At 37.2% G+C, this 24728-nt stretch overlaps 1 protein-coding gene across 3 annotated transcripts in view; it reads left to right on the top strand.

Moving 5' to 3' along the window:
* The window catches only part of myo7aa (myosin VIIAa), a 70730-nt gene that overhangs the window by 23251 nt on the left and 22751 nt on the right, over positions 1 to 24728 (top strand). For all 3 annotated transcript variants that reach the window (XM_088079282.1, XM_088079281.1, XM_042486976.2), the window contains 24 exons: positions 1803 to 1987; positions 2536 to 2657; positions 3284 to 3426; positions 4282 to 4395; positions 4555 to 4623; positions 5080 to 5164; positions 5452 to 5528; positions 5902 to 6021; positions 6489 to 6631; positions 6896 to 7106; positions 7837 to 7972; positions 8307 to 8413; positions 13650 to 13787; positions 15241 to 15399; positions 17776 to 17868; positions 20108 to 20202; positions 20403 to 20487; positions 20673 to 20891; positions 21655 to 21762; positions 21951 to 22160; positions 23100 to 23306; positions 23873 to 24049; positions 24353 to 24442; positions 24547 to 24674. In XM_088079282.1, coding sequence (XP_087935408.1) covers positions 1803 to 1987; positions 2536 to 2657; positions 3284 to 3426; positions 4282 to 4395; positions 4555 to 4623; positions 5080 to 5164; positions 5452 to 5528; positions 5902 to 6021; positions 6489 to 6631; positions 6896 to 7106; positions 7837 to 7972; positions 8307 to 8413; positions 13650 to 13787; positions 15241 to 15399; positions 17776 to 17868; positions 20108 to 20202; positions 20403 to 20487; positions 20673 to 20891; positions 21655 to 21762; positions 21951 to 22160; positions 23100 to 23306; positions 23873 to 24049; positions 24353 to 24442; positions 24547 to 24674 — 3221 coding nt within the window. The remainder of the gene's footprint in view (positions 1 to 1802; positions 1988 to 2535; positions 2658 to 3283; positions 3427 to 4281; positions 4396 to 4554; positions 4624 to 5079; positions 5165 to 5451; positions 5529 to 5901; positions 6022 to 6488; positions 6632 to 6895; positions 7107 to 7836; positions 7973 to 8306; positions 8414 to 13649; positions 13788 to 15240; positions 15400 to 17775; positions 17869 to 20107; positions 20203 to 20402; positions 20488 to 20672; positions 20892 to 21654; positions 21763 to 21950; positions 22161 to 23099; positions 23307 to 23872; positions 24050 to 24352; positions 24443 to 24546; positions 24675 to 24728) is intronic.

Raw genomic sequence — 24728 nt, 5'->3', positions numbered from 1 at the left:
TTACATAACTTATGTAAAGTACTACTTTATGTGAAATCATGTCATTAGGTTTAGGCAAGTAAAGTTACATAGGAAGGTATAAGAAAAAAACATGGTTGGACATGGCCAGGTTACATACATAATTAAAGTTACATAGGTTGCATTTAGAAAGGTAAAAAAGTGGCTTGGTTTAGGAATGGAAATATGGTTGGGCGCTGTCATGATACATACTTTACATAAAGGTATGTACTTTTTTTTTTGAGCAATTATTTATTTATTGATTAAACAACAAACCGGGACAAGAGTATCACACTCATCATCATCACTGAAAATGGAAGATGCAAATTTGGATGCTAATATCAAAAACAAAATGAAGATGCCAAAGCATTTATATACAACCAAACACCAACAAAAAACAACCAAACTACACGATGACACAAAAAAATTAAACAGCTTTGGCTTAAAGTCTTGACAAACTGTATTTTCAACAGTGCACGACTACGCTACATGGACTAAGTTTCTCAGGCTTAGCTGTAACCAAGCTCAGCTCTGCAGCCTGGGTGCATGTTTGTTTGCTTCCAACATGGCCGTCTGTTCTCTCGTAGCGAACACTGATACGTTGTCATTGTCATTGTCATCCCTCACCATCTGAGCTACGAGACCTGCGTCACCTCATCTACCCTCCACCATTCTTCCCTGACACTGATGAAAGAATCTAATTTGTTCAACACGTGTTTGATTTTATATTTGACTTAATTTTCATTAAATAGAATCATTTAAAAACTGTTAGGCTATACAGTATATACTAAGCTGAAGCTTATTTGCAGACTCTGTTCCTCAGTGGGCTTTCAAATTCATGCCGAAGCAATTAAAGAATCAAAGAGATTCAGGCTAAAAGTAACTAAACAGATAGTGTGCATGTGTCTCTGTATGTATGAATACTTACATTCCTGTGTATGCATAGACCCATACTGTATGTGCTAGATTGTGTGTTACTGGCATTTTTAATTAAAAATTGGTGTCTGACCTCTTTATCATACCAAAACTGGCCTGTTTATCAGCTACAAGAATCAAATTATTCACAATTACAAACCACTGAATGTTGGGCAGGGGTGTAAGTAACTAACTTATTAATGACACGTATTGTACTTGAGTATTTCCATTTTAGGCTATTTTATGCTTCTAGTCCACACCACATTTAAGAGATAAATGTTTTAATCTGACAGCTATAGTTACAAGTTATTTTCTGATTAATATTTTTCGAACAAAACATACGATTTTTAATGCCACTCAGGTTGTTTCAACTAACTGCACTGTACTGCAAACCCAGGCTTTCAAGACTCAATTATCAACTTATTTATATGATAAAAAAAAGAGGAGGAACTTATAACCATAAACCAGTGGTATAAAAGATTTGGGTCCAGGCACTTAGGATGGTTTGAAAAGCATAAACGACCTTTAATTCATAAGGCTTGTCACATTAAAAATACCTATTTTTAATGTCTGGTTGATTCCCTTCCATAAGCACCAGTGGTTTGAGGGACCCCAGAGGCTCCCTGCTGCCTCTCTTTTTCACATAATTTATATAATCCTGGCTTTGAAAGACTAAAACATCTGGTCTTTATAGATTTCAGATAGTCTTTAGGTTTGTCCCAAGCTGAAAGGTTCTGAATAGTTCTACTACCTCTCCTGTCCAGTATGTCTTACAGATAATTTGTAATGGTTCAAAATTTAAGGCTAACAGCAGCTTCAGTCCAAAATAATCAGCATCACATCAGCCTTAAAAAGCTCTAATTTAATCCTTCCTCTTCTTCTGTGCGCAGACCTACACCGGCTCCATCCTGGTGGCCGTCAACCCTTACCAGCTGCTGCCGATCTACACGGCCGACCAGATCCGTCTCTACACCAACAAGAAGATTGGTGAAATGCCGCCCCACATATTTGCCATTGCTGATAACTGCTACTTCAACATGCAGAGGAACAACCGCGACCAGTGCTGTATCATCAGGTAGGGAACAGTTCTGTAGGTAAACGTGGCTGAAAACCAGATTTCTAGTATGTGACAAAGATGCAGATGGTATTTAATAATCATACACACAGGTGATGTACTGTACACATTTACACACTAATCAGGATGGAGAGGGGATTAAATTTAAGCTTAAGCATCCAATAGTCTTTATTTACCAACAGAAATGTGTCTGAAGTACAAATTGTCAAAAATTGTTGTGTACTGAAAGTTGGTCTAGAGTGCTTGGACAGACTGCATGCTGTTTTAGATATCTTTATTTGCCACATACAGATATTTTCTGATATAAAGATTGTGTACTTGATATTGTATTCAAAGGCACAGTTCTTAGACAGTACAGCATTTTGTTTCAAACACTTGTGTAATTTGTTTGGGAAAAGTTTTTTGTCAGGAAAAATTTATTTATTAGGGGTAAAGTACTGACAAAAGTACCCAAAATCAGTGGCATCAAAATCTTTTACACGGTACTCAGCTCATGAAAAATCTGTGTTTTACTGTTTTACCACACATTCATGTGTGTGACTTAATAGTGGTGAGTCTGGAGCAGGGAAAACAGAAAGCACCAAACTGATCCTTCAGTTCCTGGCAGCCATCAGCGGTCAACACTCCTGGATAGAACAGCAGGTCCTGGAGGCCAACCCCATACTGGAGGGTAGGAACACACACACACACACACACACACACACACACACACACACACACACACACACACACACACACACACACACACACACACACACACACACAGACACACACACAATGCATTTCCTAGCCCCTTACCCTAACCTTAATCTAAAACTAATTTTAAACTGAACCTTAAAGCAAAGTGTTAACCCTTAAACAAGCCTTTGAAGAGGTGAGGACTGGCCAAAAACATGTGAAGACAATAAGCAGCAAAAGAAACAAATGACAAAGTACACAAAGTACAAGAAAAATGTTCAAAAATGTCTTTATTTTCTTATTTTTTTTCCCTTTACATTTTCCCCTAGCTTTTTAGAAATGGTTTTCTAAATCTACTAATTTGTTGCAATTTGTGGAACATGTCTTGCCAAGCTGCTCATTTTCTTGTCCCAGGTTTTTAAAAAAAAAATTTTTTTAAATAAATTGCATCAATTTGCTCAGGGTTCAAAGGTTTGAATACTTGTTGTCAATAAATGTTCTTACATTTGAAGCATCATGAAAACATACATATGCACAAAAGTACATCAGCAGTGATGTGCACTTATCCATGCATCTGTATGACATCATTATGAATGGTTTCTGTTGCTTCTCTTACAGCTTTTGGCAATGCTAAAACAATCCGCAATGACAACTCGTCTCGTTTTGGGAAATATATCGACATCCACTTCAACAAGAGAGGAGCCATAGAGGGAGCCAAGATAGAGCAATACCTGCTGGAGAAATCCAGAGTCTGTCGACAGGTGTGGCACTAAATGAAAATACCTGTCCAATGCTCAAACCTTAAACTCTTCAGAGTTCTATCGAAAAATTCTGACAAAACAGTAAAATAAATACACTTTTTGCAGCTTGTTTTTCTATTTAGAAGTAGAGGCTATTGTGTTGTCACTGTAGGGACTATATTTTGTTTTCATTTTTTATTTCACAAAATAATTTTTTAACCAGAAAAAAACTCTTAAGGTTAAAAATCTCAAACAAAAGTTACAAACAGTCAACATGGTACAAAAATACTAAATCAATATATACAACTCAAAAGCAAACAATTTTAAACACAAAAAGAACAACAAATAAAGTTACCACAAGGAAAAACTAAAAGTATGTTAATATATGCTTTAAGTAAACCATAAAAACAAGACAGTTCAAAGACCAGCCAAAATACACCCTGACACTGGCATGTAGGAGATGACATGCAAAAGTCCTGCAGCAGTGCCTTAAAATGGCCTTGAGCAACCAAAAAGTGTAACTTCAAGTCTTTCTGCCGAAAATTCCACATTTATAAAGCTGCATACATTCAAAGGCTCTTTTGCCAAACTCTGTATGAACTTTAGGAATAGACAATATGAACAAGTTTAATTTATGCTTTCATTAGTCTTGTGTACCTATTCATACTTGTACCCACACAGAAACATCTGCACAACTTACTTATATTGTTTAGGGTGTTGAATACTGCTTTCTTGTTAAAATGTAATCTCTCTTTCTTTGCTTATGTAATTTATTCAAATTGTTGTTTATCTCCTTTCTTTGTGCTGCTGTAACATGTGAATGAAATGCTTTATTTGATGTAATAACGGGACATTTATTTTTTCCTCTCTCCACAGGCTCACGATGAGAGGAACTACCACATCTTCTACTGCATGCTGAAGGGCATGACTGCAGACGAGAAGAAGAAACTCGGCCTGAGCAAAGCCACTGACTACACCTACCTGACCATAGTGAGTGCAGTGTCACCTCCATCCTCATGATCCTCATGTGAGCTGTGTCAGTTATGTCATTATTGACATATTTTGTTTTTGGTGTGTGACGTCTTCTGGGAGCAGTGCTGGTTTAATATTTGGTTACCACAAACTGAGTCTATCTGTGTTTCTCTGCAGGGTAACTGTACAGTGTGTGATGGCCGAGACGACATGAAAGAGTACTCCAACATCCGCTCCGCAATGAAGGTACTGATTAAAACCACTCACTGGGGAATTTGTTTTGATTTCTTTCAAAAACAATGGAAAAACATAACGGGCAACCTGGCATGTCCTGCAAACTGCACAAGAAAGTATAAGGTAACAAAAATGAAAAATTGATGTAATAAATTATTAGACATAATTTTTTTAAAGGGAAAAATGAAATATATATATATATATATATATATATATATATATATATATATATATATATATATATATATATATATATATATGAATATATTTGTATATTTGAAATTACGTTACAAAATAGAGACTCTCATTTACTTTCTTGAGGTCATTTTCTTGTTTGTTTTTTTATTTTTGTTTTTTGAAAGAAATCCAGCCAACTCTCTTAGGTTTCAAAGGGTTAAAAAGTGGTTCCTCATGTATTTAAATAAACTGGAAGTTGATTCCTTTTTTTTCCTTTGCTCTGTTGTGCAGGTACTAATGTTCACAGACAAAGAGAACTGGGAGATTTCTAAACTGCTGGCTGCTATTTTACACATGGGAAACCTCCGATATGAAGGTAAAGTCAAAACAAATTTTGGTGAAGAAACTTCCTGTTTCGGTCTTTCTTACCCTTTTTCTTTTAGAGGCTTTTTTGAGGTTTTTAAAAATGATTTAATCAACATCTGGATTTACAGTTAATATTGTTCTAAAAAGTCAAAAATAAAATGGTTTTCTTTATTGTTTAAATAGGATTAAATTACAACGATTACAAATGATTTCTAGTGTTTGTCATACTGCCACTACTATAAATGTTTTTTATATATATATATATATATATAACTCTGTTGACCTCTGACCCTGCAGCTCGTACCTATGATAATCTAGATGCCTGTGAAGTTGTCCGCAGCCCTCACCTCACCACTGCTGCAACACTGCTGGAGGTACTTTTATTTTGACAAAATGAAAGACATTTACGCCATGAATGGATGCAGAGAATAAACAAATCGGTACATTCAAATTTAACTGAATGCAGGATATTCAGAAGTTAATGCCCAAAATTTTCTGTACAGTATCCATATATTGTATCCGTACATTGCTATAATCACTGTTAAACACCTGCAAATCAAAACTGTAGAAAACATTTGATAAAAGCAGTTTTGTAACTTGTCAGTAATCAAGAACTTGAAATTGTATTTTTCATTTCCGTGCAACTTTTAGAAGATGAGTTGAGGTTGAAAGAAATGAAACAGATTTGCTGTATCACAAATTTGTGTGTGTGTGTGTGTGTGTGTGTGTGTGTGTGTGTGTGTGCAGGTGGACAGTAAGGATCTGATGAACTGTCTGACCAGCCGAACTCTGATCACCAGAGGAGAGACCGTCTCCACCCCACTCAGCATAGAACAAGCTCTGGATGTGCGGGATGCTTTCGTTAAGGTGCAACATTAATTGTTAAAACGGTCTAACATTAATCTTTGTTTTTCAGCATACAAGTTTTATCCTATATGGCCTTAAATATGAGCCAAAAACTAAGATCTGTTACAGGAGTTTAAAAGTGTCCTTTGGAGAAAACGATCTCAAGTTATGTTTCAGTGTTTACATGGTGTGTATCCTTAAGCACTAACAAAGCTGTTGAATGCATTTCTTTCCTCATAAAACGTTTGCAAAGCTGATAGTTTAAGTATTTTAAATCCTGCTATGTTTACATCCTTATTTGCTAGCTTGCAGTCTTTTTCTTTTGTGCCTTTGCTGGTGCATCGATGTATTTCTTACCACATTACTGCATCCAGTGGATCAGTAGACAAGTGGGAAACCTCAACCGTATGCATAGCCATAAAAGGTGTTGTATGGTGACTTCACCTGTGTGTGTGTGTGTGTGTGTGTGTGTGTGTGTGTGTTTGCAGGGAATTTACGGCCGTTTGTTTGTATGGATTGTGGAGAAGATCAATGCAGCCATTTACAAACCTGCGTCTTCACAGCCCAAAGCTGTCAGACGCTCCATCGGACTGCTGGACATCTTTGGCTTTGAGAATTTCACTGTCAACAGGTACAACACACACACACACACACACACGTGGGCTAAAAAAAACAACCAGCTGATCTAAGTAGAAATCCTATAATCTCATTGATTCCCTCTGTTTTCTGCATATTAAAATGAAGCCAGTAGTGTTCATCATATTGGCCTCTTACATTTACAACATACACCATGTAAAACTTCTCCCTCTCACCTCATAAATTCTTTACGTGAAGAGCATCAGCTGAAGTTCTCCTGTCATCACTTTCTTGTCACTTCTCGCCGTCCATCCTGCAGCTTTGAGCAGCTGTGCATCAACTTCGCCAACGAGAACCTGCAGCAGTTCTTCGTCCGTCACGTCTTCAAGCTGGAGCAGGAGGAGTACAACCTGGAGCACATCAACTGGCAGCACATCGAGTTCACCGACAACCAGGACGCTCTGGACATGATCGCCATCAAACCCATGAACATCATCTCGCTCATCGACGAGGAGAGCAAGTTCCCCAAGGTACACACACTCACATGATGGATGGCAGAACGCAGCTGATATGATTTAAGTTCTGCTCACTCAGAGGACAACACTGTCAGAATGTTCTGTTTTGGCTACCTTGCACCACAATGTTTCTACAGTAGCCCAGAACGGGCATACCTAAAACTGGCTCTAGATAGGGGCATTTGTGTTTTTACATTGGCCACCATAGTTATCAGCCCCTCAGCGATGAGCCACATAGCATTGGAAAAAAACTTATTTTAAGTGTGAGACTGCTTTATTCTGTGTTTTTACTGCTTTAAATCACAGCTTCTGTCTGTTTTGAAGAGGAAGAGACCTCTGTGGATAATTTGGCCCTCTGTATAAACCTCCTGAAACGTCTGGATGAACGCTTTAAAAGGAAAAAAGACATAAGCATTTGTTAGGTTAGCAGCCCGTCTGCACCATGAACAGCATCAGAGAAACACTGATTTAAAAAAAAAAAAGCTTTACAGTGAAATTGCTTTATTCAGTGTTTTTACTATATTTGGAGAGGAAGAGACTGAAGGAATTTTAACCGAGAGTTCACGCTAGCACACGAGAGAACTTTCCTTCCTCACTGTTGGATAACACTAAATTCTACACACTGCTTCTTTTAAAGGTGTTCCTGTAGGTTTAAGATTCAAAACCAAGTTTTCAGGGGCTTTAAACTGTTTGTGTTTGTGTATGTGTGTGTTTGTGTGTGTGTGTTTGTTTGTTTGTTTTTCAGGGTACAGACACCACAATGCTGAACAAGCTAAACTTTCAGCACAAAGTCAACACAAACTACATCCCTCCAAAGAACAGCCACGAGACTCAGTTTGGCATCCAACACTTTGCTGGAGTCGTTTACTACGAAACACGAGGTCAGAGTCACTGCAGACGCACCACAGAGCAATAATTCAAATGTTCCTCCAAAACTGTATGAACACAGCAGATATTTAGTGAGGCCAGTTTGCTTCTGTTATTACTATTTATTAATGTTATTTATGACCACACATGATTATTTTTGTTTCATATTTGCAAAAATAGTGGATGATGCACTTTTTAAAAAAATAATTGATAACTACATGCTATTGTGTTTGTTTATTATGTGCATGCTGTAACACAGTTTGTTTTGTGTGTGTGTGTGTGTGTGTGTGTGTGTGTGTGTGTGTGTGTGTGTGTGTGTGTGTGTGTGTGTGTGTGTGTGTCCTGCAGGTTTCCTGGAGAAAAACAGAGACACTTTGTACGGTGACATCATCCAGCTGGTTCACTCGTCCAAGAACAAGTTCATCAAACAGATCTTCCAGGCTGATGTTGCTATGGTAACACAAACACACTCTCACACACACACACACACACACACACACACACACACACACACACACACACACACACACACATATGGTATACCTGCAATATTAATGCTGCTTCTTGCCAGTTTCTGTTTTGTTACTCTCCTGGTAGTTAAGTAGGTGTTCATGCCAGAACCCTTCCCAAGGTAAAAATAAAATAAAATAAAATGAAACATACGCCCCTGTCCCTCCAAACGCTCCGTCCCTCCATCCAGCTTACATATTTTTCCTCTTGATTTTATTTTTTTAACTTAACAATTGCATGTATTCAAGCTCCTCAAATTCCAAATTTGACTTCAGAAGTGGTCCTTTTTTTTCCTCTTTTATCTCTTGTTTTACTTTTACTGTTACACTTTTTCATATCAACCATTATATGAGAATTAGATTAAATTGAAATTAAATTTTGTGTAAACTAAATGCAAGTTTAAATTCTCCAAAATCTGTATTAGTCTGGGACCACTGGATGAACATCACGTCCACAAGAATGGTTTATACCATTTAATGAGGGATGTGACACCAGGATCAGACTAGTCAACACTGCAAATATGCTGCTTGAAAAAGACCCAATATTTACATGCCTTCCTCTTTAGTTTATGCTTAAAGGTCTGAGAATACATTTCAAATCTCTGCTCAAAGAAAGCTTTTAATTATTGTATTATTCATAAAATTTCAAATCTATTATTATTATTGTTATTGCTGTTGTTGTTATTATTATTAATTATAGTACTCATAATTTTATTTTTTGTTTATTATTAGTATTAGTATTAGTATTAGTATTAGTATTATTTTGTGGAAGAACTACATCAAGTTGTAACGTCAAGTTAAACACAATAATAATGACGATACGTCCGGTCAATGCTTCCAAAGTTCAACTAAACACAAGAAACTTGGGCTCTTGATATACTGTGAAAAATAACCTGATAGAAGTTATCAAAAGAGTCAAGCTATAACGTTAAAGTATAGGCTAGCTCAAGCAGTTGGTAGTTCAGGTCCCTGGTTACCATGACAACTGTGTGACAACAGTGGCCAAAGATGGCTGTGTGCATGAGGATACATAACTCTCCTAATTTTTTTGATGCTCGACAAAAAAAATCACTTGCTTTGTCTTTTTAAAATAAGGTTAACTGAAAAACAACAAAGTATCAAGTCTTTTTCTGCATAAGCAACTTAGGTGATCATACGTTCCCAGACCTAAAGATATTTCAAGCCTTTGAGTCCCCCAAAACTTTGACATTGAGACATAAAGTGTTCACATAAATAAAATTCTCTCTCTGTGTGTCTGTCTTTATTAATGTTAGCTAAATTGTTTCCAGTTTTTCTGAGGAAAACTGGGGAACTTTAATAAGACTGGTTAAAATATGTATGGTGTAGTTAAACTTTTAGCTCTTGTGAGTTAAAAAGTGCTGTCTTTTGAAATTTCGAACATCAAAAAACTATGATATTAAATGGATCAATCTTTCAGTACTTTTCAGGTACAACCTGGACATTTCTGCCCGTTTTATTTTGAAAGCACAAGCATTAATCTTGACCGGAAGTGCAGTCTGTGCTTATTTGTGTCTAACTTGACGAATCACACTGATGTACTTCACTGTTACAATCACTATGATATGATTAAAAGACATTTTGATAACCATTTTGCTCATACAGATTTTACTTATGCTATCTGCTCTTATGATATTACTACTAATAACATTTATTGATATAACTATGAATTATTGTATTGTAGTGTTGCAATTTAGATGATAAATACTCATTATTTTAAAAATCATATGGTTATTGATACATACGCTATCTATTATAATTATGCGAATAGTGACGTGCACATTTATGTTAATAACAATTACTGATCAAATTTAGGATTTTATTGTACTGCAGTTCATCTGTTTGACCACAAGAGGGCAGTGAGAACTCGTGACTCAACAGTCAACTCAATCTTGCATAATCTCCAGCTGTAAAACTTTTAAAACACTTATCTTTTTTTTTTTTAATGTATTTTTAACATATGTAACTGATGCTATTTGTAATAATTACACGAACAGCGACTCGTATATGTTCATATTAACAACAATTATGGACGAGACTATGAATTTATTGTATTGCAGTTCCTATGTGTGACCACAAGAGGGCCGTGAGAACTCGTGACTGCACAGTCAAGTCTGTGTAGGATAATCTCCACACCGTAAAACACAATTGAAACACAATCGTTTTAAACATATTTTTCCAGTAATGCATATGTTACTGATTTTATTTTTATTAATTATGCGAACAGTGACTTTTGAATACATTATAAGTTACTACATTGCAGTTTCTTTGTGTGACCACAAGAGGGCAGTAAATAAATCTGTCTCTAATGTAAAGTTACATACAATTATTGTATCTAACTTTATCACGACTTTACATCCCTATTTTACCAGAAGAGCATTTTCTACTTACCATTTCAAAATAAATCAATCTATAATTAAAGTGCCACGCTTTATTAAAATGAATTAATGCAAACACATATGTTGGCCGGACTCAATTGCTGGTCTTATGATTTTAAAAGTGTACTCTTTTAAATTGCTAGTACAAAATAAATAACGATATGAAAATGATGAGTCTTTCGCTACTAGATAAGTATTACGTGATCATTTCTGCCCATTTTATTCTGAAAGCATAAGCATTAACTTTGACCGGAAGTGTAATTTGTGCTCATTTTTGTGTCTAACTTGATGAATCCTTGGACGAATCACCCTCATGTACTTATTCATTATGACCACAAGAGGGCAGCATTTTCTCCAGACCATGAAACTTTATTAAAACCATAAAATAAATGATTCATATGATTTAAACATAATATTTTTAATAAATCTTTTATTCGTATTGATTTTACTTATGCTTTCTGTTATCTTCAAATTATTGTTAATAACAATATTTGAAAGACCTTTAAATTTATGGTAAATTTTCCTCACTGTGACCACAGAAGGGCAATGAAACTCGTCTCTGTAACATAATCATCAGGACAGGAAAACTAGATTAAAACCATAGAAATAAATTATTTAGATGATGAAATCCTTTACTTATACAAACTTTTCCTGGTGATATTTGTAATGATCAAAAAAACAGTGACTTATACACATCTATATCAATAACAATTATTAATAAAACTATGATTTTTTTCATTGCAGTTCCCCACAGTGACCACAAGGGGGCAGTGATAACTGACCACCTGACCGTAAAACTGTATTAAAACACAATCTTAAAAAAATACGTAAGGTGCTGATGCGAATTATGATCATTACACGAATAGTGACTTGTACACACTATTATTAGTAATAGTTATTGATAAAACAATGAGTTGATTGTTTTGCAGTTCTGTTATGGGCCCACAAGAGGGCAATGTTACCCATGAGTCCATAATCAACTCCATATGGCATAATTACCAGACCGTAAAACTTTATTAAATGAATGTCTTTTTAAAAAAATCTTTTAATAATAAGTACATTACTGGTGTTATTTTTAATAAATACTCCAACAGTAACTTTTGCACAGTCTGATTAATAACAATTATTGATAAAACCACAAATTTGTTGGATTACAGTTCCTGTGTGTTACCACAAGAGGCCAGTCAATAGATGAATCAATATTGTGAAGACAGAAACAATATCACAGTAGTTCCGGCCAAAACAACGGACAACAACAACACTGCGGTTTTTTTTTTCGAAAACATCAACACAATAACAAATGTTTGTGAACTTTGTGTTGGTTTGATGTTTGTTTACAAAAATGTCAGTTAGGTAGCTGGTTAGCAAACGTCCCTATAGCTGAGGTAAGTGGAAATAGCAATCCGGTCAGAGAATTAGCCGGTAACAGAATCCGGTGTTACACCTTGAACTTTGAAGAGAGGATGTTTAAGATGAAGCCAGTGGCGTTTCTTGCGCAGCTGTTGTTCATCAGTATGTAGCTTCAGTACGCAAGTTAACCGGTTGCTAAACCAAATCTCTTCTTGTTTATGTCTCGAAGTGTTAACATACACATACATGGTGTAAATATGCAGCTGTTGACGGAGCTAGGCTAGCTGATTACAGTGTTTTTAGCTAGGCTAAATGCGAAGCTAACATTAGCCCCCTGTGCTGATGAAAACAAGTGGCATCCTCTCATGTCACTCCTGGTAAAATGAACAGATTTCGCTAAATATCAGTGTATTTCTTAAAACACTTTACACACTTACAATCTGATATAAATCCTAAAATCTCCTTGTGGTTCTGCTGTGATGAGAAACGCAGATATTCTAGATAAATATGTGTCCTTTAGTAAATGATGTTAACTTAGCAGATAGATGTAACTGCAACTAAGTTAGCTGAACTAACTTAGTTGTTCTGGACTGCAGCATTTACTTAAATGTGAGGTACTTGTACTTTTCTTAAGTATTTGCGTTATATGTAACTTTGTACTCGTTCTTTTATGTATTATCAATGTTAATGCAGAAACATCATATATAATAGTAAAACACTAACAAACAATTTACTGCTCAGTGAGCACTTAGTTAGATTTTGTAGATAAAGCCTAATTTCTTTTAGCTATTTAAAGTTTTGAATGTAGGACTTGTAAAGTGTAATGTTAATACCTTTACTGAAGTCAAGGATCCAATTACTCTTCCATCTCTGAGTACAACTACAATTATATTCATTATCGATCATTCTTCACATTATCTTATGGATTAATCAATTGATTTGTCTATAAGATGTCCGAAAACTCATTTGAAGATGTCCCTAAGAATGTCACGCAGTCTGAGAGACATATTCAGATTGCTCGTTTTATCCCAAATAAATTCATCTTATTATCAAATATGACAAAGAAAAACGTCTAATCATCACAATTCAAAAGCTGGAACCAGCAAAGTTTGCCATTTTAGCTGTAAAAATAGTGCTGTTAAATTTTCTGTGTATTAATAATTGCAGCTCCAACATCTTGACATAGTTTTTCCCTGGGCTTCATTTTAATTAACATTTAACCCCTGAAAGTGTGAAGTCAGCCAGACAAAGGCTTTTTATATTTAGAGACAGAGAAAGAGGAAAAAGGTTAGTGTCAGAGCTCAGGAAGAGAAAAAGGAGTACTCATTGTTTCTGACCTGACACTTTCTACACTCTCTCACTTTGTGTACATGTGACTCTGTGTGTGTGTGTGTGTGTGTGTGTGTGTGTGTGTGTGTGTGTGTGTGTGTGTTCAGGGGGCAGAGACCAGGAAGCGATCGCCCACTCTGAGCAGTCAGTTTAAAAGATCTCTGGAGCTGCTGATGAGAACTTTGAGCGTCTGTCAGCCTTTCTTTGTTCGCTGCATCAAACCAAACGAATACAAGAAACCCATGGTGAGTACTAGCAATCTGTACTGAAACAGAATAGAATAAAATAAGTTGTCTTTTTAGGGATTGTAGTTGACATGCAGTTGGGGCAAGAGAAGTAAGATTTCTCTGTTAGTAGTACACTGCACAGCAGCTGCTGTCGAGCAAAATATTTCTCTGCATGTTCACTTGTGTTTGGATAATTATGAGTTATGTGGTGCAGACAAAATAAGAACACATTAAGTCTTATACTTTAGAATAAGACTTAATGTGTCCTCATTTATTATGTGTCCTCGTATTTGTTTTATATCTTATTAACTTCATGAACACTCCACTGCAGAGGAGAGCCATAGTCGCCCCAACATACGATTTTAAAAATATTAAACTTCAAGTGACCAGCGTTTGTGTTAAAGCTGTTCATTAGGCGTTAATATTATTTCCTCCCCATGTTGTACATCTTCCTGTTATTTTGCACAGCTCAGCAGACAGATAGTTAATCTGTTCTGAGGCTGCAGTGTCACAAAATATTGCATAAGGTAAGGGAACTTATTATTAATTTTATGTTTTATGTTTAAATAACAGGGTAAGTGGAGGTCATTGGTAATTATATTTTGTTCCAATTACTAATATGAAGTTGCAGGATAAAACAAATGCATATTACATTTAATATGCTGCTTATTTTTGATATTAATCTTTTTCTGTGTGAAAAATGAAAGCACTGTTGGAATATATACTCTCCGGTTTCTGTACAGTTTTAAGCATTAACATTTCAGACTTTTCTAGTTGATTAACCAGATGAATGAAGACAAATGGGCCACAAACAGTGTTTTCTCAGTAGTAACTTCTCTGAATAATATTCATCACTAATAGATAAGCTACAAAGTCAATATGAACAAGAATTGAAACACCATGCGTAGTCTGTTGATCATGTTGTGTAACGTGAAGAAGTTTCAAGACAATCCTGACCAAGATCCATGAGAAATATGAAGTCACATTGTTTCCTTATTATGCAATCAAACAGAAAAGGATTGCGAGCACAAATTTCCACACTGAAATTAAAAATCAGTTGAGAGAAAAACTGTTGATACTGCAATCAAAAAATGTTATAATGCAATTAAATGAATTTGAGATTAACATTGTATTAATGTCAAGTAAAAACTTTTTGTTTTCAAATCCAAAAGGGTTTTTGCGCATTCAAAAGATTTGCTTGTTTGATTGGTTCTTAAAAAAAAAAGTAACTTCATAGAGAAATAAAACATAGTTAAAGCAAATAATAAAATGATGAATTAATTATTTAAAGTTCTATCTTTTGATTTAAACACATTAAGGAGTTTGAGATGATGATCTTTAACCTTCATTTTGCAAAGCTGTTTTTAAAAAAAAAAAAAGTTTCAACACACGTCAGCATGCGTTTTGGGACGACACCTGAGGCATCCTCTGATTCTGGAGGTCAGTAAACACTCAGTGTTTGTGTCTGTAGTTGTTTGACAGGGAGCTGTGTGTGCGTCAGCTGAGGTACTCGGGCATGATGGAGACCATTCGTATCCGCCGCGCAGGATATCCCATCCGCTACACCTTTGTGGAGTTTGTCGACCGCTACCGAGTGCTCATGCCTGGAGTCAAACCAGCGTACAAACAGGTAGAGTCTAACTATAAGAATTAGAATATAAGATGATTGTTTTTCCTGTAAATTCCGTTGGAAAAGTGGGTGTCATAATATACTTAAGGACTTGACAATTATGTGTTCACAACATAGAGGCAGTACTGCTTTCACGCCTACAAAAAGTGTTGCATTATGGGTTATTTCTATCTTTAATGCCAGTAGGCTAGCAAGTTTCTTTAACCCTTTGAAACCTGGATTGACATCACTTTTGTTGTGCTGCGTTTAGACGCTTTTTACAAGTATTTTAACCTTTGAACCCAAAGCAAATGGGTTTGATTTCATTTTCAAAAGACATGGAAAAAAAGGCCACTTAGCAAATTGGTCAGAAATGTCCAGCAAATTGAAAGAAATCAGTAGGTGAAAATGTCTTTAAAACTATATTTAAAATGATCAAAAATATTTGTTTAAAATGATGCTGCAGAATTCTTATTACTTTTGAAACTGTTTTTCCCCAGTCATTTCATTGTTTGTTTGGTTTTTTTTAAAATTTTACTTTCCTTTTTTATGTTGCTAATTTCCAGGTAATTTTATTTTTTATTTTTTTATTCATACCTTGCAAATTTCTGGGCCATTTCTTCAAAAGTTGCTCATTACCTTCTTTCCATGTTTTTAAAAGAAATCAAGCCAATTCTCTCGGGTTCCAAAGGGTTAAGTCAGTTTGAAAATGAGTCTTTTAAAGTTAATTAGACCTAAAAGTTTTTTGTTAGTCCAAAGTATCTCCCAGAAGTTGCGCAGTCACAGATGTTGAGGAGCTCAGAAAGACAGTGTTAGGAAAGGTCTTAAAATCAGAGTTGTCTTCTGTTCGAGTTTATGCAGGAATGCAATTTAGAATCCAGAAAGATTTAATAGCGTTGAAATCACTGGACACCAAACTTAGATCAACAAGGTGTGTGCATATGTGTGTGTGTTTGTCAGGATACAGCGTTTTCTGATGGCTGCGACCAATCAGATGACAACACATATGTGGCACGTTGTTTGGTCACCATGTAGATTTTTCCCACAGTCCCAACAGCAGACTATTTTTCTTGGACGTTGAAACGTTTCCTCCCTGTGTGTGTGGGTCTGTGTGTGTGTGTGTGTGTGTGTGTGTGTGTGTGTGTGTGTGTGTGTGTGTGTCGATATATATATATATATATATATATATATATATATATATTTGGGGGTGTGGGTCTGAGTGTATGTGTGTCTGTATTTGTTTGTGTGTGTGGTTCTGTGTGTCTGTACGTGTGTGATTAAGTTGAGTTAAATTTCAGGACATTGTTAAAGTGTATTTATTTTTGTTCACAATTATTTTTCACTCTCAAAAAAGTGGCAAAACCCAAAGTATTACATTCATAAAGAAACTAAATGGAAACTAGATTATTATTTCCCAAATTATTAACTTTACCTTCTGTTTACATTGCAATATGCTGGTAAATCCTCCCTTTCTGCATCATCAGATCACAATTTCAACTTGTTTGTGGTTTATCAAATTCCTGAAAAAGTAATGACATTTCCATCAGCTTTGCTTTGTGTTCAGTGGAAACATTTTGGTGAAACATTGAATCTGCTAAACATCCGCATGTTGAAGGATTAGAATAATATTATTCTATGTTGTTCTCATTGTCAACAAATTCCATGAAAAGATGAAAACCAACACATTAATCCGTCTGCTAAAACTCTGAATTCCTGTCAGTGGCTCTCAGATAAAATCCCATTGGTTCCTAATGAAGATAAAAATCACAAATCTCACAAATATAATTATAGTTCAACTTATTTAAAGTCTCAGCAATAAAAGCAATTTTTTCTAAACAAGAGGAAAAAGTGCATTATTTTAGGGGACTATTTTCAGAGGTGGATTAATCCTCATTTGGTGCTCTATTGAAAACTTGTGTGAGCAGGACGGTGTGTGTGTGTGTGTGTGTGTGTGTGTGTGTGTGTGTGTGTGTGTGTGTGTGTGTGTGTGTGTGTGTGTGTGTGTGTGTGTGTGAGAGAGTCAAAATAAACTACTGTGTGTGATCATGGAAATGAAGGAACATGTGACCTAGTGCAACAGTGTAGCTCACTGATGTGTTTTTAAGTTTTTGGACAGCGATGGTGATCTATGGCACAAAGGAAGAAGATAAATCAGGCTTTGATACACAACCAGACACAACCTTATCAGATGCATCAACTGTTGGTCTTTTCATGGGATTTGATAAGGATAAGAAAACTATAGAATAGCACCAAATGTATTCTTTAACATTATTTAGGTGAAAGCTTCACAGAGCTTCGAGCTGACTGGACAAGTGCATGTTTTAAACCACTGACAGTTACGACGTGTCTTCTTCTCTCTTTCACTCTCCTTATGTTGTTATGTGTCTCGTCCATCAGGAGGACCTGAGAGGAACCTGTCAGAGGATTGCTGAGGCGGTGCTCGGCAGAGACGATGACTGGCAGATGGGAAAGACCAAGATCTTCCTTAAGGTACTCCTGCAGTTTGGCCAGATCAGCAAAAGTTCTTTTTTTGTGTGTGTTGCCGTTTTTGATCATTCTGTGTCCAGCTCTCTGAATTCTGAGTTTTTTGTGGGTCTTGCAGTGCAAGTGTAACTCTTTGTGAGTTTTTTTTTTTTTCAGCTGCGTTTGTTAAGCTTGAGTCGGTGGACAATTGTAGTCAGTAGATCAGTTGGTGGCACTGATCTGATCTGATCAGCTCAGATCAACAGATTAGAGGAGCAGCTGCTGCAGTTCTGTTGCTGCTATCACACAGGTTAGACCCAGAGCTGGACCGTGGGCTGCGCGGTCTCGATGGGAGTGAAGCCAGTTTCATGTATTAGGTTGGAAAAATGATAGACATGATTAAAATGAGATCAGGAGATCAGCAGTGTCTGATATGATCCAAACCTCTTCACTGCGTCCACAGGTTTTTATACTCAGAGTTGTTGTCTCATGATTGGCTGAGTAGATCATAAATAAGCAGGTGTGTGGGTGTACTCAATAAAGTTGCTGCTGAGCGTTTTGCATAATTATACGTGTGTAACACAAAGAAAGACCTCGTTTAGGCTGCTTTGCTGTAGCTGACTGGGAATAAACCAGTTCATCCCAGCAGTGAGACTCTGCTGTGATTGCTTCCAGTTCTCTGTTGATGGGAATGTTTTGGTTTCCAGCTGTATGTGTGTGTGTGTTTTTAAACTGTGTAGGATTTGTATTGCATATGTGTGAATATGTGTGTGTTTTGGTTTCCCGCCCAATGAGGACAGATGTTGTCCAAAGGTCAAAAGTCACCTGTAAGGCACATCCGGTAGCTGGTTGCCAAGGTGACTCTGTCACTTCTTTTCCCAGAGGTTATGTGAAAATATCAGCTGATGATGATTTAGGCTCAGCTGTTTGTTTTCACAGTGTGTGGTTCTTGTACAGCGCCCCCTGTTGAAACATTGTCTTTCCGCTTGTTTTGTTTATACTCTGATGGAGACATGATGTGTTTACACAGCAATGATCAGGAGTGTGAGATGCATGGAGACAGTAGTTTAGACAGTCTTTTACCCTAAAGTTTGATTATGTGTCCTTGAGGCCTTCTGCTTTACCTTTAGTAATTTGCTTTTATTTTGGCCTCCAGTTGGCTGATAACATGTAGTTTAACATCTCAGTCCCTTTGGTTGTCATTAGTATGAAGTTTAAGGTTTTGGGGTGTCGTGATACAATATATTGCTCTCTCTCTCTCCCCTCGTTTGCTGCATATCTCCGCACTGCCAGCCTTTGCCTAAAGGCAACATTGCCCCCCCAATAATCTTTCCAGCTTTGGGAGAAACATTTCATTTTTTCATGTTTTTCTTCACTTCTTGTGTGCAAATCTGTCGCACCACCGGCTTTACCTGAACTTAAATGTCAAGAGTGAACATCTATCTAACATCTATCATCTATCTCTCGTGATTTAGTGGAGACAGGACCAATAAAACAGTGATTTTTATAGTTAATCACACTTCATTTATAGTCGACAGAAACAATATAACAGAGAGAAAACATTTTGTTTCATCTTTCCGCTGCTCCAGCAATCACCAACTTTGGTTTGGTTGAAATAAACCTTTAAATCTTGTCAATGGTAATTTTGGAGCTATTTCTTGTTAATAAATAAATAAAATTAAAAAATGAAGGTCTTTCTCAGTAGGGATCCTTTCTACAATGTTGTCAGACACTTACGATAACAACTTGAGCCTGTCAGTTGCAAAAACATTTTTATCGGACGTAGATTGATGGTGTGAACACAGACACAAAAACGTGAAAATAGGATCCAGGTTGAAAATGACCAAACGTACCCTTATCTTTATCAGGCCTTACTGCTCGGCTGGACAGGAAGCAGAGCAGGAAGAAGAAAGTGCAGGGGGGTGAAGGCAGGGCAGCACCCACACTTCCCCTGACAGGACGGATGGACAGATCACAGCAGGAGGAGACAGAAAAAGTTTAAGATTAAAGCTTGTAGGGAGAAAAGTGCAAGAACTGTAGCTTTGTGTTTAATGCGTCCTGACAAAAGACCAAGTTCACACTGGACATTTTGAGAGGGCAGATGTTCACGTTTTTGTTTGGTTTAGCCAGTCCAACACTTGAGTCTAGACAGAAATATCTCAGCAACTGTTGGATGTATCACCGTGACATTTCGTGCAGGCAGTCATGATTCCCAAGGAGTGAAGCCTAAAGACTTGCGTTTGCTCCTGTCTCTCCTGCTGCTTAGGATCACCATGACATGCTGCTGGAGATCGAGAGAGACAAAGCCATCACAGACAAGGTCATCCTCATCCAGAAGGTGGTTCGAGGTTTCAAGGACAGGTAGGCCTGAAAAAAACCTGATGTCATGTGAAATTGTTTGATGAAGCTCTAAAAGAGGTTCACCTAGTCCTAGTCTCATCACTGAAACCATTGATCAGATTTTGAGCAATTCTGTTGTTTTTTTTTTCTTGGTGATTAAATGTTTTGACACGTAAAGATTCCATCAGAAGTAATTTCACATTTTAACTTTCTGTCATCAGATCAAATTTCCTGAAGATGAGGAAGTCTGCTGTGTTGATCCAGAAGACGTGGAGAGGGTATCAGTGTAGGAAGAACTATGGAGCTGTGAGGAGGATCGCTTGTTTTTCTACACAAATTAAATTATAGAAAAGTGTAAACAAAAGTGCAAATCAGATCAAAGATGTGCTCTTGATTGTGATTCAGGATGCAACTCAGTTTAGGCAATATGTTATTATCAGAAAAGATTAAAAATAAATCTTGTTTCTTTTTTTTTTTGTCCGTGTCCTCAGATGCGAGCGGGCTTCTCTCGCCTCCAGGCTCTAGTTCGTTCCAGGAAGTTGTGTGCTTCGTATCACGTGGCCCGTCAGCGAATCACAGGCTTCCAGGCTCGCTGTCGGGGCTTCTTGGTGCGCCGGGCATTCAGACACCGGCTGTGGGCAGTCATCACCATCCAGGCCTACACCAGAGGCATGATCGCTCGCCGGCTGTACAAGAGGCTGAAGGGAGAGGTAGACACACACACACACACACACACACACACACACACACACACACACACACACACACACACACACACACACACACACACACACAACACACAGACTGGTGGAATGTAACCAGGTACATTTACTCAAGTACTCTAATAATGTACAATTTAAGGTGTTTGAATGTTTTCTGCTACTTTCTACTTTTGCTCCACAACACTTAAGAGGGAAATATTGTACTTTTACTCCGCTTCATTTTTTCCAGCAGTCATTACTTAACTTGTAGAGAGGTGAAGTCCATCCCTTTCCAGTGTCCTCTGTGGGACCCTATTTAAAAAAAAATATGTACAGTAGTGAACGGTGAAAGACAAATACCATTTTGATCCTGTTTGAACTGTGCCATTACACATATGATGTTTGTCAAGATTATTTTAATTCAGTTTGTTGTAAAACTGTTCAAGTATAAGAGCAGGCTGGGAAATACAGGAGTTACCCTTTAAGCATTTGTTTTACTACACTTTTGTGTTTCTTTACCCCAAATTCATTCAATTATTTGAATGTTTTTATTTTTAAAATACTACATTTATTTTCTAAAATGAATGTTATCACCATCACGCCACTTGTCTCTGTCCCTTTCACACTCTTGCTGCTGTTTACCTGGATTCAGTACAGTTTAAGCCTGATTCTTGACTAAGATGTCAACAAGACAAACTGGGGGTGAGCCTGTGTTGTTTTGGTAACTAGTTGCTCTTTTTTTAACAGTGGACTCTTCTCTTTCTTCCCTCAGTACCGCAGGAGGCTGGAGGCGGAGAAGATGCGCCTGGCTGAGGAGACCAAACTGAGAAATCAGATGTCAGCAAAGAGAGCAAAGGCCGAAGCTGAACGCAAACACCAGGTGAGAGCTCAGCAATGAATTCAGACATTTGAAGACATTTTCCAAACCTCAATTTTGCATCTCAAAATCAGACTTATTCAAGTTAAGTATATCTTGGGTTTCCTGTCTAGAATATTGCCCTGCTCTCATTCCATTTACATGCACTTCAAAAGTTAGGTTATATCATATACGACATTTTTATTTTCCAGGAACGTCTGGCCCAGCTGGCCAAAGAAGACGCCGAGCGGGAGAAGAAGGAGAAGGAGGAGGCTCGGAGGAAGAAGGAAATGGTGGAGCAGATGGAGAAGGCGCGTTTGGAGCCCGTCAACGACTCTGACATGGTGGACAAGATGTTCGGCTTTCTGGGGACAACAGCCTCTTTTCCTGGCCAAGAGGGACAAGCCCCCGCCGGCTTTGAGGTGAGTCGACAGAAGTTTTTTTTTCTCTTAACTGCATGAGTTGAAATTAACTGTTTTATCTTTAGATGTCAGAGCCACAAAATCCACCAAACCCACAAATCATACAGCCAATACACTTGAATACATAGTGGGTTGAAAAAAAGCTCACAATTATTGATACCAATTTTAAAATGTATTCAATTACCTAAAAAATGAAAACATTAAGAGGCCTGGCAGTTTTTCTTTTAGTGATGAAAATTAATTTTAATGACAGACAGATTTCTTTTTCTGTCCTTGGGCAGTTTCAGAAGCCATGAGTACTGTTTTTATTGTTTTTTATTTCTTTAATGATTTTTTAGATAAATATTTGTTTATATTTTATTATGTATTTTTTGCACTCAGTTCCACATAGTATAACAAAAAATATTTTTTTAAAACTTATTTTCATCTCATACATACAGTGCAGTACAATTTTGATCGAATGTCACATTTTAAAATTTCAGTTTTTCTTTGTCCAGCCATTAATAAATTATAATTTACACTTGTATGTGTACTATACATATACATATATATATATATATATATATATGTATATGTGTGTGTGTGTATATATCTGTGTGTGTGTTAAAAAATCAAAATAACTTGAAACAGTGAGTAAAAGAGGACGCACAGAGGAATTGTGTATGCATGATGTTGGTGTCTGATAATGATGGGGAATTTGATTAGAAAGTGTGAAAAATGTTTGACTGTATGGCACATAAATAGAAGTAAAAAGTATGAAATATATTGAATAATTTTATTACATTTGCAGCACAGTGCAATCTGCACTATTTTTGATATTACCCGAAAGGGTTTAGAGAGGTCGAAAGATGTCGGATCATGGAGCAGAGTCACAGCTGTAAAGATTAGAAAACAGTTTCAGTCTGGAGGATTTCACCTGAAGCTGGTTCTCCTCTGCAGGACCTGGAGCGGACCCATCAGGAGCTGGAGGAAGAGGATCTGGATGAGGCTCTTCCTCTGCCTGAGGACGATGAAGAGGAGGATTTATCTGAATACAAGTTCGCCAAGTTTGCCGCCACCTACTTCCAGGGCACCACCACACACACCTACGTCCGCCGGCCTCTCAAACAGCCTCTGCTGTTCCATGACGATGAGGGAGACCAACTGGTAGGTCGACTAAGACCCCTGACCCCACAACAGTCTTACCAGTTCTAAAAAGCGGTGAAGTTTTTTGCTGTTGCTCTGAAGGACAAACATCTGGTCTGGTTAATATGTTAAGCGCTTAAATAAACAAGAAAAGAATCAGGACATTTTTAGGATTGCCACAAACAATAATTTTTATTTCAAATGAAATCACTTATTAAAGAATCCATCAATCATCTGTCTTGTAAAATGTCAAAAGTCAGATTTTGTTCTCATTCGTACCTGCAGTCCAGTTAATTTGTGCTCACTGTGACACTGATTCATCAGTCAGGCAGCATGCAGCTGCACTTCAACTCCCTGAATCTTTTCTAAACTGCAGCAACACTAGTCAGATGCTAGTAACACAGCAACAGCCTCAACATGATCTTAGTTGTGCTAAACACACATGAGGTAACAAAACAATTCAGTGATCTTTTAATTTTGTCCATCCTCTCCACTGATAGTAAAGATGCAACAAACAAAACATTCCCAGACATCCATTTCTATAGATAACATTTCATAAAAGTGATAAATCTTTTTTTTGTGCCCAGGCTGCTCTGGCGGTGTGGATCACAGTGCTAAGGTTTATGGGAGATCTGCCAGAGCCCAAGTACCACACAGCCATCAGCGACGGAAGCGAGAAGATCCCCGTCATGACCAAAATCTACGAGACTCTAGGAAAGAAGACGTACAAGAGAGAGCTGCAGGCACTGCAGGGGGAGGGGGAGGTAAGGAAAAGGAGAGGAGGGAGAATATCAGATGTAAGTTTGAGTTTTTAACTAATAACATGAGCTGCTTTGTTTGTTCATCAGCAATGTTTCCTCCCTTCTATAATCAATGGATTTACTTTCATCCACAGGAATTCCTCATACATTTACATCTTGTCCCAATTCTAAAATGTTATAAATGCTTTTAATTTTTAAAATAAGTAGACTTATAACAGTGTGGGAGTTGTTATGTATTCTGTGTGTTGCTAGGAGGAGCATCTCTGATTACTCTATGAGCTGATTCCTGTCTTGTTCTGCCTCTAGATGCCTCACACCGACAGCCACAAGAAGAACAGCGTCCGGCACAAACTGGTGTCCCTCACCCTGAAGAAGAAATCCAAAATCACTGAGGAGGTGAGAGACGGAGACAGACATAGAGGATTATTAAAAACAGCCTGGTAGTGTAATCACTAGGTGGCGTCACAGAACTAGAAAAGTTACAGTGTGATGCGTTTCAGGTCACCAAGCGCCTTAACGATGGTGAGTATGGTCTTCACGGCAACAGCATGCTAGAGGACCGGCCTACATCCAACCTGGAGAAACTTCACTTCATCATTGGCAACGGGATCCTGAGACCGACACTGAGGTAAACGCACATATAACAAAAGATAAATGATCAATTAACAGGGTTAAAACTAGG

This window comes from Plectropomus leopardus, chromosome 6 (assembly GCF_026936395.1).
Source record: "Plectropomus leopardus strain MGB_pleo_1.0 chromosome 6, ASM2693639v1, whole genome shotgun sequence".
NCBI lineage: Eukaryota > Metazoa > Chordata > Actinopteri > Perciformes > Serranidae > Plectropomus > Plectropomus leopardus.
Note: the sequence above shows the minus strand (reverse complement) of the source record. Positions and strands in the feature narration are given on the sequence as shown.